Below are 15,092 nucleotides of genomic sequence, written 5' to 3'. Positions count from 1 at the left end.
TCACCTTGCTGAGGCGGGCCTCAGAACCCTGAGCTATCATTGCCCTGACACCGTGCCAAGCCTGGTGCTGGCTTGGTGGCTCACTTGGTGGCTGAGAGGCCTCAGGTTTCTGCTTAACCTTTTGATTTTCTCATTTACCCAAATGAGGATCACAGTCTCTTCCTTATTTGTGAAGCCTACATTCAAATATGGGTGCGGAGGGGCTTTGAAAGCCCAGTGTTGTACAAATTTAAGGCATAGTTATTGTTATTCTGTATCCAGGAATAGAGTCTGGAATCCAGTGGCATATAACAGTGCTTCTTGAATTTTAATGTGCACATCTATCTCCCAGGGATCATGTTAAAATGTGGATTCTGACTCAGTCGGTCTCGGTTGAGGCCTGACATTCTGCATTTTTAATAAGCTCACAGCGATGCTAGTGCTGCTGGTCCATGGACCACACCTTGGATAATAAGAGCGAAGGACATTTATTTTCAGAGGTCTTCAGAGACTTTCCAGGAACTGGGGACACAGGACGGATGTCCCGGGTCTCCCACCTCAGGCTGGGTGGATGAAGCCAGCAGGGAAGATGAAGGGGCACTGTGCCAGTGGGTCCTGGCCCAGATTCTTCCCCGCCTCCTGTCCTAGTATCCCTACCTCCAGTCAGAACTAGTTGAACCAAGTTCATAGACAGCCGGTTCCTGTGTCCCTAGCACGATAATGCAGAGCGTTAGGGTTGGGTGTGGGTATTATCACGATCACCTTCCCAGGAGCTTCTGTTGGGCTTTGTCTACCAACGTGCAGTCTAAGACACCTCATGTGCAGGGTGCCTCCTTGTGACACATCAGGCCTTCTTGCTGTCCTTACAGGGCGACATTCGCTTCTGCATTTATAAGGGGGTATGACATCCCATTGGGGCCTTGAGGGATGCCTGCCCCTTCATCACTGAAGGAATAAAGGGAAGCTAATGGACATCTTAGAAGTACTGACAGCATTTGTGCCTCTTGGATTCTAGAAGTACAAAGATCAGTGAATTGGTGCTAGTCCTAGCTTTACCACAAGTGAGCTGTGTGACCCTAGAAAGTCATTGAAACACTCTGAATTTCAGATTCCTTATCTTCGTAGGAGGTACAGGAGAGAATTATAATAGATGGCTGGTGGCTTAGTGACTCTGAGGGAGAAGCAGGCGGAGAGAATCACTTTTCTAGTCTGTTCCAATTTCATTTTGTTTTTGTATGTTTTATTTTGTTAGGTTTAATTTTATGTTTTGGTATATTCTTTTATGTTCGATTTTATTTTATATTATTTATGGGATAGAATGAATTTTATGTTTTTTTGGGTTTTTCTTTGCTTGTATTTTAGTATTTATTTTATGCTTTATTTGAATTCATTTTATATGTATAGTTTTTTCATTTTCTGTCAGGGACTTTTGGGATTTTGTTTTGTTTGATTTTATTTTTATTTTTGATGCTTTTTATTTTGTTTTATTGCATATTTGATTTTATTTTGTCTTTAAAATTTTATGTCTTAATGGACAACATTTTGTTTTTATGCTTTATTTTACTATATGCTTACGTTATTTTTTAAAAAAACTTTTTAAAATGTTTATTTATTTTTGAGAGAGACTGAGACAGAATGCGAGCGGGTTAGGGACAGAGAGAGAGGGAGACACAGAATCCAAAACCGGCTCCAGGCTCCGAGCTGTCAGCACAGAGCCAGACGCGGGGCTCGAACTCACGAGCTGTGAGATCATGACCTGAGCCGAAGTCGAACGAGCCACCCAGGCGCCCCAATGCTTATGTTATTTTTAAGTTTTATGTTATTTTTTTTTTTTTTTTTTAAATTTTTTTTTTTTTTTTCAACGTTTATTTATTTTTGGGACAGAGAGAGACAGAGCATGAATGGGGGAGGGGCAGAGAGAGAGGGAGACACAGAATCGGAAACAGGCTCCAGGCTCTGAGCCATCAGCCCAGAGCCTGACGCGGGGCTCGAACTCACGGACCGCGAGATCGTGACCTGGCTGAAGTCGGACGCTTAACCGACTGCGCCACCCAGGCGCCCCAAGTTTTATGTTATTTTATGCTTGATTTGACTTGACTTAATTTTTTATTTTCTTTGTAGGTGGAGCAAACCAGTACCCATCTCCAGAGCTCATTAGAAAATGTGGGGGCCCGAACCGAGGGGACACTCTGCTGCAGTCATTTAGGTCTCCCAGGAGGTAGGCTGAAGGCAGAGCTGAGGTTGTGTCACATCTCTGTCCCTTGCAGGAGACTCTGTCCCTAAAGAAAGGTCACAGGCAATGCCAGTCCTTGACCTGACCCAAACCACAGGGGCAAGGATGCTCCTGTGTTTGACAACTCCGAAATGGTTTGGGTTTTCTTATTTTTTAATGTTAAGAGTAATATAGGGACAATATAAAAAATTTAAAGGGCCCATCAGTATATAAAAGCAAAAAATAACACAGTCTCATTCTACTACACCCTGCCAGCCCCTCATACCATGTCTCAGAGGCAAAATTAATAATGCTAAACATATTATTTTGATATTTGTCCAAACCTGAGAACATAGCTAATTGGATACCGAAGCCATCAGGAAATGCTCCAAACCTACAGTTTATTGAGCCTGCCAGTGTCAACTGGGAGCCGAACCTTCCAGTTCCTGCGGTTCAGTTTTGCAGTTTGAGATGGATTTTCTCTGTGCAGGTTGCCCAAGGGCCAGGTTGGCATATCTGGCTTTGCTGACGATTTGGAAGCACTTGAAATGACAGACTTTTTCCGAGAGGAGAATAGACAAGCCCCAGTGAAATCTGTAACTCAGCAAGAAGCACTAGAAAATTATAAGAATGTATATGATGCTGAAGGAAATGAACAAGAAATGCCTGCAAAACAGAAACGAACCGGGAAAAAAAGAACTCCAGGTACTGCCTGTGGTAAAAAACCAAACTACTCCTTGTTCCTTTGGTTGTTTTTCTTTTCTTTTTTTTTAATTCCCGTGCACTGTGTTCACGTGCAAGTTTTGGCTTTTAATACACTTTTTCCTTTCAAATGCGCAAATTCATGTACGCAACCAAAGAAATTAATTGAAGAAAACATATGAAGGCTAACTTTCCTCTGACTGTAAAGGTGGAGCTGAACAGCAGTTTTTTCAGGGAGTATTATGAGACAGACCCTATGAAGTGTTTACTTCATTGCCAGAAGCAATGATCTATTGCAGAAGTGGTGAACATCCTCCTGACCTTGAAGGAAAGTAGAAGGTTCCTTCCTCTATGAGTGGCTACATATAAACTGACCAAGTTTAAGGAACATTTTGGATCCATCTAAAACAATAGAAAAATAGCATCAGTTTTGAGTACAGCAGATAGTAATGCAAATGCCATGATTCCACGGAATCAGCAAGGTGAGCAAAACAGTGAACACATTGGAAAGAGATATGGGGTGGGGTGGGACTCTGAAGTTTGGAAAAGGCAGGGACAAGATAGCTGAAAGAGGTTTCTAGTGAGTGGTGGGGTCGGCCCTACTTAGGTTAAATGAAAGATAATGACCTAGAAGTTTTGAATGTGCCCAGATGGTTTACCATCTGGGGCTACTAGCTAGGTGGCCATGGGAAAATTATTTCATCCTTCTGTGGCTCAGTTTTCTGATCTGTAAAATGGGGATTATGTGAATCTTTACTTCATAGGATTATTTGAAGAATGAAACTTGATAATGCATGTGTTTGCCACAGAGAGGGATACAAGTTAGCTATTAAGATATCAATGGTATGTCCTACCTCTTGGATTCTAACGCAAACACATGTCCAAAGGGAAATAACAAAACCAGACAGATCTAGGAATTGGGACTCCTGGCATAGACAGCAACGTTTCACCTCCTTAGGCTGAACATTAAGCATAGAAGAACTTACCTTGTCAGTTATTATATTTTCAGTATATAATATCCTCAGGTAATCTTACTAAAGCAATGATTTTAAGTCTTGGCTGTACACCAGAACCACCTTGGAATCCAAACACTGTCAATGCCTAGACCTCAGCCCAGACCAATGCAGTCACGGTCTCTGGGTGTGGAACTTACCCAGCGAGTCCACTGAGCAAACAAGTGTGACAACTGCTCTAAGGCTCCGTATCCCTCACGTTCAAAGTGAAAGACATGGAGGAGAGCTTACTGGTTATCGAATCCGATCCCATTCGCAGCCAAACACTGAGGCCGGAAGTCCCCCCAAATTTCCCACCCCTCTGTAACGTGGCTCTGGTCAGTTCCTCTCCTGATGCATTCCAAGGGCACCCTAAACCTTCACCACCTCCCCAAGCTCCTTCCGCCACGTCCCTTCCTCTAGCAGATGCCCTTATTTTATTTTTATGATTTTTTTTTTGCTTTGAAAAGAGATAAAGGTGGCCAGGTACAACTTCCTGTGACATCCCATATGCCTGGCCACACACCTTCTCCTCCAGCCGTCCACTCAGAGAAGAGAGCAAGCCCTTGTCTTCAAGCATGTTCCAAACTGTCGAGAAAGACCAAAGGGCTCGCTCTTTCAAGCCCCACTGACTTGGGTTCCTTGGGGACTGTTAACCGCTAGCCTCCTCTTCAAACCCCATCCTCTCTTAGCTTCAGATATGGCATTCTTATCTTGGTCTTCCCCTCCGGACTGGTCTATCCTGTGGGCTCCTCCCCCCGGGTCCATCCTCACAGCGGGGGTCTAGGTTTTATGGAACCTGATGTTTACACAACGCCTACATTTAAGCCTCTCTTTAAGAAAACAAAATTATAACAATTCAGTACAAACAGTATTTCTTTAGAAGAGGATCATGCAGGTGAAGGGCCCAGAAGCTTAGGCTTAGTTAATTTCACGGTGAACCCGCAATACTCTCCCCCAGAGGCTGCGGTCAGCGCCCTGAGCACTCTGGGCACATGCCCTGGGGCGAGCTTTCCTGCCATGACTTCGGCTCTGCCCTGTGTGCCCCAAATCCGTACCTTCTACCTTCACTCTCTTGAGCTGCAGACCAGTGTATTCACCTACCCTCCACATTGCACCACGGCACATGCCCTCAGTCATCTCAAACAAATTCAGTTAAATGAGCTGGATTTGTCTTTCCCATTCATACCTTCTCCTCCTCTGTTCCTTTACTGGAACGCACCACCATCAGCCCAGGAATGGAAAGTCAAAACCCAAACATCACGCTTCTCATTCTCTCCTCGCCTCCCACCTCCAGCTGGTGACCAGATCTTGGTGTGACTTCCTCCTTGTCATCTCCGAGGTCCATCTCTCTTTCCTGCATCTTCCTCCCCACAGCTTGGCTTTCACTTCAAGTGTAACTGTGGAGTTCTCCATCTGGTCTCATTTCTTCCAATTTGGCTTGCTTCCACTTGCAGTTTGAGCACCAAGTTCATTTTCTGATGTTCCTGCACATGTGGCCAGGCCGTTTCTCTTCTTCTGTATTTCCCCATCGTTTAGTAAACAATGTTTCCGTGCCGGGGTAAGGGACACATGCCTCTGTGATCACACCCCTGCTGTGGTCCTCCGGGGCCTCACTGGCTGCCACTCCCCTGCAGATGCCTCTTGCACTATTTGCCCCTGATGCCCTGTTATTTATCCCGAGCCACCAAGGGGGTGCTCACTCTCATCTGCCCTTCTGCATCCTCTCTATGGTGTCCACTTACACCACATCTACTCACCTTTGACTACGCAGGTCAAGTTTCACCTCTACTTAGAGTCTATTCTGGCCCAGGGAGATATTAAATGTTCATAGCCTCCTTTGTGTCCCTGCATCTTCAGTTAAACTCTGCCACAACACCGGCAACCATTTATTGCACCTACTTGTTCTCTTTTCACAGAACAAGGCTGCTCGTGGTATATTTTCAATGTCAGTGTATTCTCCAAAGCACACAGGTCTATTTTTTGTGTGTGTGTTTTTTTTCCCCTGCAGATAGGACTGCATGATAAGACATAGAGGAGACAGACCCATACCTGTCCAACAAACTTCTGTCTCTCCCCCTCTTTTCCCCTTCATTCTTGGATTTTATGGACCTGTTTGAGTAATGCTGTTGTTGGATCTTTCTAATAAGACAAAAGTTAATACTCATGGTGAAAATAATGCAAATGTAAAATTGGGGGGCTAGCACTAATTGCCTGGGTAACACTCATTGCCCCCCATGCCATATCCTACTGATAGAATAAAACTGAAGACTCTGAGTGTTAGGTTACAAAGAATACCTCAGAGATAAAGCATCAAAGATTTACTCACTTCTAGGGGCACCGAACCACCACTAGCCAAATTGGCTATCTAAATTTAAATAATTTGGGGGCGCCTGGGTGGCTCAGTTGCTTAAGCAGCCAACTTCAGCTCAGGTCATGATCTCACAGCTCAAAGGCTCGTGAGTTCGAGCCCCATGTGGGGCTCTGTGCTGACAGCTCAGAGCCTGGAGCCTGCTTCAGATTCTGTGTCTCTCTCTTTCTCTGCCCCTCCCCTGCTAGCGCTCTGCCTCTGTCTCAAAAATAAATGAACATTAAAAAAAATAAATTTAAATAATTTGAAATTAAATAAAACCAAAAACTCACTCTCTTACTTGCAATAGCTACGCTTCAAATACTCAGTACACACTGGGTATTTATGTGCAAAGATAGAACGTTTCCCTCATTGGAGGAAGTTCTGGATGGTACTGCTCTAGGAGTATAATCTAGAAGAAGCAGCCTCTGTTTGTCTCCCAGACTAAAGGCAAGGGTAGGGTTTTAAAGGCAAAAGCCACAGTGTCACTAAGAGAAGTGAATTATCTGTTTATTTTTTTTCTTCCAAGTTTTTATTTAAATTCCAATTAACATACAGTGTAATAGTTTCAGGTGTAGAATTTAGTGATTCAACACTAAGGTAGAATACCCGCTATTCATCACAAGTGTCCTCCTTAATACCCATCACCCATTTAACCCGTCCCCTCCCCCACCTCCCCTCCAGCAACCCTCAGTGTGTTCTCTGTAGTTAAAAATCTGTTTCTTGGTTTTCCTCTCTTTTTCTTCCTTTTTATGTTTGTTTGTTAAATTCCATATGAGTGAAATCATATGGTATGTCTTTCTCTGACTTATTTCACTTGGCATCATACTCTCTAACTCCATCCATGTCATTGCAAATGGCAAGATTTCATTCTTTTTGATAGCTGAATTACATTCCATTATATATATATATATATATGAATTATATTCCATTATATATATGTATATTGTGTATATACACTCTCTCTATATATATACACACTATACATATATACACATATATTTTGTGTATATATGTGTGTGTATATATGTGTGTATATATATGTGTATATATATGTGTGTATATATATGTGTATATATATATGTGTATATATATGTGTGTGTGTATACACACACACACACACACATACACACACACACACACCCCACATCTTTATCCATTCATCAGTCAATGAACATTTGGGTTTTCCATAATTGGGCTACTGTTGATAATGCTGCTGTAAACATTAGGATACATGTATCCCTTCAAATCTGTATTTTGTAGCCTTTGGGTAAATAGTAGTTCAGTTACTGGATCGTAGGGTAGTTCTATTTTTAACTTTTGAGGAACCTCTGTACTGTTTTTCAGAGTGGCTGCACCAGTTTGCAAGCCCACCAACAGTACAACAGGGTTCCCGTTACTCAGTATCCTCGCCAATATCTGTTGCTTCCTGTGTTGTTGATTTTAGCCATTCTGACAGGTGTGAGGTGATATCACATTGTAGTTTTTTAAAGTTTGTTTGCTTGTTTGTTTGTTTATTTATTTATTTTGAGGGGGGGGAGGGGCAGAGAGAGAGGAAAGAGAGAGAACCCCAAGCAGGCTCCGCACTGTGGAGTTTGAACTTGGCCAGCTTGTGAGATCACAACCTGAGCTGAAATCAGGAGTCGGATACTTACCTGAATGAGCCACCCAGTTGCCCCTCGTTGTAGTTTTTTTTAAAGTTTATTTTATTTATTTTGAGAGAGCACACCTGTATGTGAATGGGGGAGGGCCAGAGAGAGAGGGAGAGAGAGAGTCACAGGCAGGCTCTGTGCTGTCAACATGGAGCCCAACGTGGGGTTTGATCTCATGAACTGTACGATCATGACCTGAGCTGAAATTAAGAGTCAGATGCTTAACTGAGTAAGCCACCCAGGCTCCCCTCTCACTGTAGTTTTGATTTGCATTTCCCTGATGATGAGTGGTGTTGAGCATCTTTTCATGTGTTTTTCATCTGTATGTCTTCTTTAGAAAAATGTCTGTTCATGTCTTTTGCCCAGTTTTTAACTTGGATTGTCTTTTGGGTATTGAGTTTAAAAGTTCTTTGCATAGTTTGGATATTAACGCTTTGTCAGATATGTCATTTGCAAGTATCTTCTCCCATTCCATAGGTTGCCTTTTAGTTTCGTTGATTGTTTCCTTCACTGTGAAGAAGTTTTTTGTTTTGATGAAGTCCCAGTAGTTTATTTTTGCTTTATGAATGATTGGTTTAAACAAGTCCTTGGCTTGTTAAATTAGAGGGCACCAGCTGATTGCTGAGCCGCAAGTCTGTTTATTGAATCTACAGAGTACAGCCAAAAGTTCGCCACTGGAGTGTTCTCCTGTTGACTCCAACAAGTTTTGGAGAAGCATTTGCTTCTCGTGGACAATTTCCATGATCAAATCTTTACCCTACTAAGAGTATATTTCTTTCCCTTGGGTCCAGCACATCTGATCACTCCTTCAAGAAAACTAGTCTGTGCTGATTATGCCAATGGGAGGTGTCTTTCAAGGAACAGACAATGAATTTTAGCCCCTTGCTTTCTGAAGACATTATCTTCTTTATTTGGTGGTGCTTGGAAGACCCAGGGGAAACCATCTGGAGCATGGTTTATTCTATACTGTATGGTCGAACTCAGACAGGAATATTTTTCTGTGACTTCAAGTGTACCCAAGGAAATTGGTTCTCTCTGGAAGGCACAAGTTACATACATGGGGAAATTAGCGTCTGATTTAAAATTCAGGACATCTCAAATCTTGCTCTGTTGTAACTTGTTGATCTCAATACTATTTTATTCTCCAGAAACATCATGTTTTTCTTAGAAGAGATATTTTAACTTCTTGGGCAAGTGTCAGGGTATACTATATAATAAATAAGCTGCCTTTTTGCTAGGCCATTAGATGGCTGGAGGTTTGGGATTAGGCAAGGGATTGATATGGTTTGAAAAAGAGGGAGAGGGGCGCCCGGGTGGCTCAGTTGGTTAAGCGGCCGACTTCGGCTCAGGTCACGATCTCGTGGTCCGTGAGTTCGAGCCCCACGTTGGGCTCTGTGCTGGCTGCTCAGAGCCTGGAGCCTGTTTCGGATTCTGTGTCTCCTTCTCTCTCTGACCCTCCCCTGTTCATGCTCTGTCTCTCTCTGTCTCAAAAATAAACGTTAAAAAAAAAAAAGAAAAAGAGGGAGATGAGTATTATAAGCAACTGAGGAGTTTCTTGGTATCAGAAAGCTTTATTCATTCATTCGTTCACTCATTTCTGCATTGTCTAGTGTGCATTCCATATGCCAGGTACTGTGCAAAATGATAGTTACAACTGTATTGCACTTTTCATGTATGTTCTGTGCCACCTTATAAAAACATTGGGATGTGGGTTTTTTTTAAATTGCTTTTACGGTTGAAGAAATTGAGGCTCAGAGAGGATAAGCTCAGGCTCACACAGCCAGTTGGGGGTGAGATTAGGATTCATTCCCAGTCTGTGTCTCCATACCATCGTTCCTTTGCTGTCAGGCTCACGCAGGAAGTTCAGCTCTCTCTGCATTCGTTTTGCTGCAGGCCCTTGTTCCCTCGATCCAATGGAAGGCAAGTGCCAGAATTACACCCTGAGATGGTACTATGACAAGGAGAAACAGGCCTGCCAACAGTTCTGGTATGGCAGCTGCGGGGGCAACGCGAACCGGTTCCAAACCAAGGAAGAGTGCGAGGCCCGGTGTGTCCCAACACCCCTGTAGGGCCTTGCAGCTGCTTCTGTTTTCAGAGCTGACGAAAATGAGATTACCTTTCCCGAGACAGTACCACACGGCTCATAAATTATGTAGCTCACTCTACAATCTCATTGGTCGGATTCCTAACCCCTGAATTTTCTCCTATGAGCGAGGACGTGGGCCAGATGATTCGTCACTTGAGAAGGACTGCGTTCTAGTGGTTAAAAGACTAACTGAAAGGTTCCTGCAAGTATGTCAAGGACTTAGAACTGAATGAAAAAGAAACTTGAATTTTACCTACAACATTACTTAAAAAAAAAATTTTTTTTTTTTTGGCTCTGTGGCAAAAGAAAACTCAATGGAAGCAGTGAATAAAACCTAGTTTGGAAGTGAGTTGCAACTTGAATTCTTGTTTGTCACTAAGAGAACATGGAAGTGTTAGTCAAAGTGGGGGTCTGGGAATTTTTCATGCGATATTTAATCCATGCTACTCAGTGTAAAAATAAAGGTATTTTGACTAAGTCACTTGGTGTGAAACTGTGTGTGATACCTGCTCGCTGCAATCTGTGTTATATTTTGTGACATAGCAGATGGTGGTGAGAAAGCAGTGAGTTTGCCGTGGGGCCGAGTCTTTGTCATCTGTTACGACTCTTGTGCTTTGAAACTTGGTGACTCACCATTAAAGCTGATGTTTTCAATGCAAATATGAAACGAAGGGTCTAGGTTCACCCTGGATGAGAAGTTTTTCCATATAGATAGTGAAGAAATTATGATTTGGGGAGCTCTTCCTCTGGCTTCATGGCTCTATCCCCCAGGCCTCTAACTTGGGCCCAGCTTCAGGGCAGAAATGGGCACTGCATGGAATTCTAGAGCTGCTAGATATTGAGGGTGCCTGATGTGGGGCCTTGGGAGGGTCATGTACGAATCAGTTTGGGCTGCCATAGCAGAATACCACAGACTGCGTGGCTTAAACATCAGAAACTTCCTTCTCGTAGTTCTGGAAGTCCAAACTAGACTGGAAGTCTGAGACCAAAGTGTGGACGATTTGAAAAAAGAAGAGGGCTCCTAGGTTTGAGAAAGCTGCCCTCTCACTCCGCCCTCAAATGGCCTTTCCTCTGTGGGGAGAGAGTGAAGGAGGGAGGAAGGGAGGGAGTGAGGGAATGACGATGGGGGCGGGGAGAGAGAGAGAAGGAGAGAAAGGGAGGGAGAGTTCTCTCGTGTCTCTTCTTACAAGGACACTAATTCCATAGAATTAGAACTCTACCCTCATGACCTCATTTAACCTTAATTACCTCCTAAAGGCTGTATCTCCAAATGCAGTCACATTGGGGCTTCAGTATACGAATTTTGAGGTGACATAAACATTCAGTCTATAAAGGATCACAAGCAGCTGGTGGGTGCCCCCACGGACCCAGAGGGGAGTTTGCTCCCTGGCAAGTTTCTGGTTCAACAGAATCCTATTCGTCCCTCCTCTCGGCCCAGTGACAAAGGAGATGGGATAGGAACCAGGTTTATATAAAATAATCACAGAAACATTAACGTTTTGATTCCATTTCTATGGCAATTATTTTTATCTGATCACGAAATGATAACTATGTGTTCATGGCAGCAAGTTTGTAAAAAACAGAAAAGCACATGAAAGAAATAAATATCACTTATAATCTTTTCTCCGAAAGGTAATCATTTGGTATAATCCAGAAATGCCTAGAATACTATCTTTTTCCCCTTCCTTAGCACACTACCTTGTACCTGATTTTGCTAACGCATTTTCTTTTTATTTATTTATTTATTTATTTATTTATTTTTATTTATTTATTTATTTTTTATTTATTTTATTATTTTTTATTTTTTTAATTTTTTTTATTTTTTTTTATTATTTTTTTAGCTAACGCATTTTCATGATTAGAATGAAATGGAACTGTTCCGTCTTGTTTGAAAGAGCTGCTCGTTGTGCAGGTGCGTGTATGCATTTCTCTCTTTTAGGCGTAACCTCGGCTGCCTGGGCATAAAGGGGTTGAGCGTATCTATCCTGCGGATGGTATGTGACTTGAGCTGTGATCTATTTTCCACTTCTTATCCCCACCCTGCCCTTCCAGTGCCTAGAAATTGAGAACCCAAAGGCAAAGATTCAATATAAGAGGAATGTTGGGAGGAGTTGTTCAGGTGTTGGCTGTTGCCATCCTTGGAACGCTTATAAGGTCCGCCTGTAGTTCTCCTTGCATTTAATAGGTGGTGGTGTAACTCTTCCTCAGAGCTCCTCTGACCCAAGCAGAAAGTGTACTTGAAAAGCTTTCAGGGAAGAGAGGGCAATAAACCACAAGAGACTCTTAATGATAGAGAACAAACTAAGGGTTGATGGAGGGATATGGGTGGAAGATGGGCTGGATGGCTGATGGGTATTAAGGAGGGCAACTGTTGTGATGAACACTGGATATTGTATGTAAGTGATGAATCACTGAATTCTTCTGAAACCAATATTGCACTATATGTTAACTAAAATGTAAATTTAAAAAATGTTAAAAAAAAAAAGAAAAGAAAAAAGAAAAGCCATGAGTTAGACAATCTGATCAAGGATTGGAAACAATATCTATTGTTCTAGATACTATTCAATTTATAAGACACTTTCCAACATTATTTCATGTACTTACCTACTCCTACCACTAAATCTTGGATGTTGGCATTGTTCTTTCTAATTTTTCCCCTTGTTCTTCCCATTCTCAGAAAGGTGAAGCTTCTTGACCCAGGCACCTAACAGAAACTGGCTTGGAATTCTTTTTGATCCCCAGAACAGTGCTCCTTCAGCTCTACTCCATTGTTCCAAAACATTGGCTGCCACCGAAGGTCAGAGAATTCTGAAGGTCAGAGCCCAAAGTGGGTCGGGTAGGAGGATAGACTGAGACAGAAGAGAGAAATTTCCTGCTTGACATAAAGGAGCTGGACTTTGCTGTCTACCTCAGATGCTCCCCTCCCAGCCCTGGGGGTTCTGGTCTGGCCCAAGTCTGGAAGAGGAAACAGCAGGGATGGACTGAAAGAAAAGCTGACCTGTGAGGCAAGGAATCTTAAGGACAGCCCTGGCCAACCCCACAGGGAGCTTTAGAGCTAAAAGTCTGGCCCAAGTTGCCTCAGGTGTGTGGAATTAGTTGGGACCAATGGCTGCCTCCACTAGCCGTTGGAAGTGGGATGCCCCAGGAAGGGCACACTCGTGGGTGAGGCAGCTCTGAAGGGGCCCACCTGAGAGCTGTCTGCCAACCGTGCTCCTAGCAGCTGGGGCAACATCCCTCTGTTGAGGGGACCTCTGGGGGATGCATCTGCATCACAGTGCTGTTACAGGGAATGTCCTTCTGCATTGTTTCCAAATTTCCAAAGCTTCCTGAATCCGATAGGACACACTCAGAAGCATTAGTGTAGCACGAGGCCTCAGAGATTGGGTCTTCGCATTCAGTCTCTGGCCTCACCGACGGTGACAGTTGTTCTGTCCCTTCAAGTTTTCACTTGAACAATACTAAATAGAACACGTATAGTTTTCTGGAAATTCTACATCCTATTTATCCATGCTGCTGCCTTTGGTGATACTTCTGTGGGGAGTGCCCTTTTAATTCTTCTGTTTGAAAAGTATTTCATAGGCATCTACTATGTACCAGGTCCATTACCTGTATCAAAATCCAGCTCAGGTCTCATTGCCTCTCTGAAAACTCCTCTGATTATCCCTTTTAAAGAAAGAATTAGTCATTACCTGCCATAGGCTGACTTGGGCACACTTCTCTTTTTGCCTTTTTTCCACTATGTTTACGTCATTTACCTATTAGTCTCCTTAGACTGTGAGTTTTTTCACCTTAGAACTGCCTGCCCTGCAAAGGGCCCAACTGATTTTCTTTCAGTCCTGATTTTGTAACTCTCTATCTGTTTTCAGAGACTGTTAGAAAGGAACCCCCACCCCCAACAATGCTTGACTCATTCCATACCTCTCACTGTAGAAAACTTCTCTGCTTTGTAGATGTTCTACACTTGTTCCAGATGTCAGGATATCAGTGCCCCATCAGCCAAGTGGAAAAAGTTTTGTGTATTTTTAATTTCCTCTTTGGATCAGTTATCATATCATCACTATCAACTGTTTTGGGGATATTGGTTTTTCTGATGAAGGAATTAAGATTAGAAAGGCCAAGTGAAATCAAATCTCATGTAATGAATCATTTGGTAGTCTAAAGTTAGAATAATTTTTGTTATTAAATTTTATTAAACTTTGTTAAATTTTTGCCATCTTGAGATCTTGTGTTGGATTATTCCTTTGGTTTTTGAATAGTCCCAGAGGTATGTTTTCAATGTAGCTGGGGATTCATAGTTGGCACTATCGTGTTATGGGAAATACCAAGACTGGGCACCAGAATTCAGCATCTGATTCCCTCTGTGATTTCCCTGGTGACTTATACAACTGACTCCATTTTTTCTGGACCTTGGTCTTTTCTGGCTGAGGAGACAGGGGATGAGAAGAACATCTCTTGCCTCCTGTAGTCTGTCTAAATTTTGCACACAAACTAATCCATTCCTTCTTTGGCTCTTCTCTTACCTTAGGCACCTAAAAGAAGCAAGCCCAGCTGAGGACAAAAGAACCACCCAGTTGAGTCCAACACAAATTGTCGCCCCACAGTATAATGAGCTGAATAAATGATTGTTGTTTTAGAACACTAAGTTTTGGGGTGATATAATTTGAAGAAAGTTGGGCTGAGCTGGCTTATGTATCTGCAGCCAGCCACCAGTCTGTTGATCAGTTAGGGTATCCTCCTAATGAGCAAACAGTAATATATTTGTATGCATCTAGTAATAAAGCCTTAAAATATATAAAACACCAATGCAGTTAAGTTAAAGGAAGCTTTAGAAGCAGAAGAATGGGAAAGGAAGAAGTAATATAATCTCTGTTTGTAGATGATATGAATATGTTTCTGGAAAAATAAAAAGATCTAAGAGAACAGCAGTGTTACAGATAGAGACTGCTCTATCAGCCTGGATCTAGCAGTGATCAGGAACAACTTACCATGAAGGACACAAAATACAGCTGAGAAGGAACCTTTTTTGCTGTAAACCACTGAGATTTAGGGGATGTTACTGCAGCATTACCGAGCCTATTACCAGGGATACGGATAGAGAGCAATGGGGACTCACAAACAT

At 42.7% G+C, this 15,092-nt stretch overlaps 1 protein-coding gene and 1 long non-coding RNA gene across 7 annotated transcripts in view; one reads left to right on the top strand and one right to left on the bottom strand.

Annotated features, from left to right (window-relative positions):
- Nucleotides 1-14,615, top strand: part of LOC123611579 (collagen alpha-4(VI) chain-like) — a 122,195-nt gene extending 107,580 nt beyond the window's left edge. For 2 of the 6 annotated variants that reach the window (XM_045503674.1, XM_045503671.1), the window contains 3 exons: nt 2,101-2,197; nt 2,682-2,896; nt 9,781-10,454. In XM_045503674.1, coding sequence (XP_045359630.1) covers nt 2,101-2,197; nt 2,682-2,896; nt 9,781-9,956 — 488 coding nt within the window. In that variant the 3' untranslated portion in view covers nt 9,957-10,454. Of the gene's footprint in view, nt 1-2,100; nt 2,198-2,681; nt 2,897-9,780; nt 10,455-12,650 lie in introns of those variants that run through there. The other 4 variants (XR_006718740.1, XR_006718739.1, XM_045503672.1 and 1 more) reach the window with 4 other exon arrangements.
- On the bottom strand, nt 5,872-12,682 carry LOC123611581. Its single transcript, XR_006718741.1, has 2 exons — nt 12,578-12,682; nt 5,872-6,027 (listed from the first exon to the last, which is right to left on the bottom strand). It is a non-coding gene; the product is annotated as an uncharacterized LOC123611581 (long non-coding RNA).
- Nucleotides 14,616-15,092: the final 477 nt, after the last annotated feature.

This window comes from Leopardus geoffroyi, chromosome C2 (assembly GCF_018350155.1).
Source record: "Leopardus geoffroyi isolate Oge1 chromosome C2, O.geoffroyi_Oge1_pat1.0, whole genome shotgun sequence".
Taxonomy (NCBI): Eukaryota; Metazoa; Chordata; class Mammalia; order Carnivora; family Felidae; genus Leopardus; species Leopardus geoffroyi.
The sequence above is the reverse complement of the archived record's forward strand: the minus strand, read 5'-3'. Positions and strand labels throughout refer to the sequence as shown.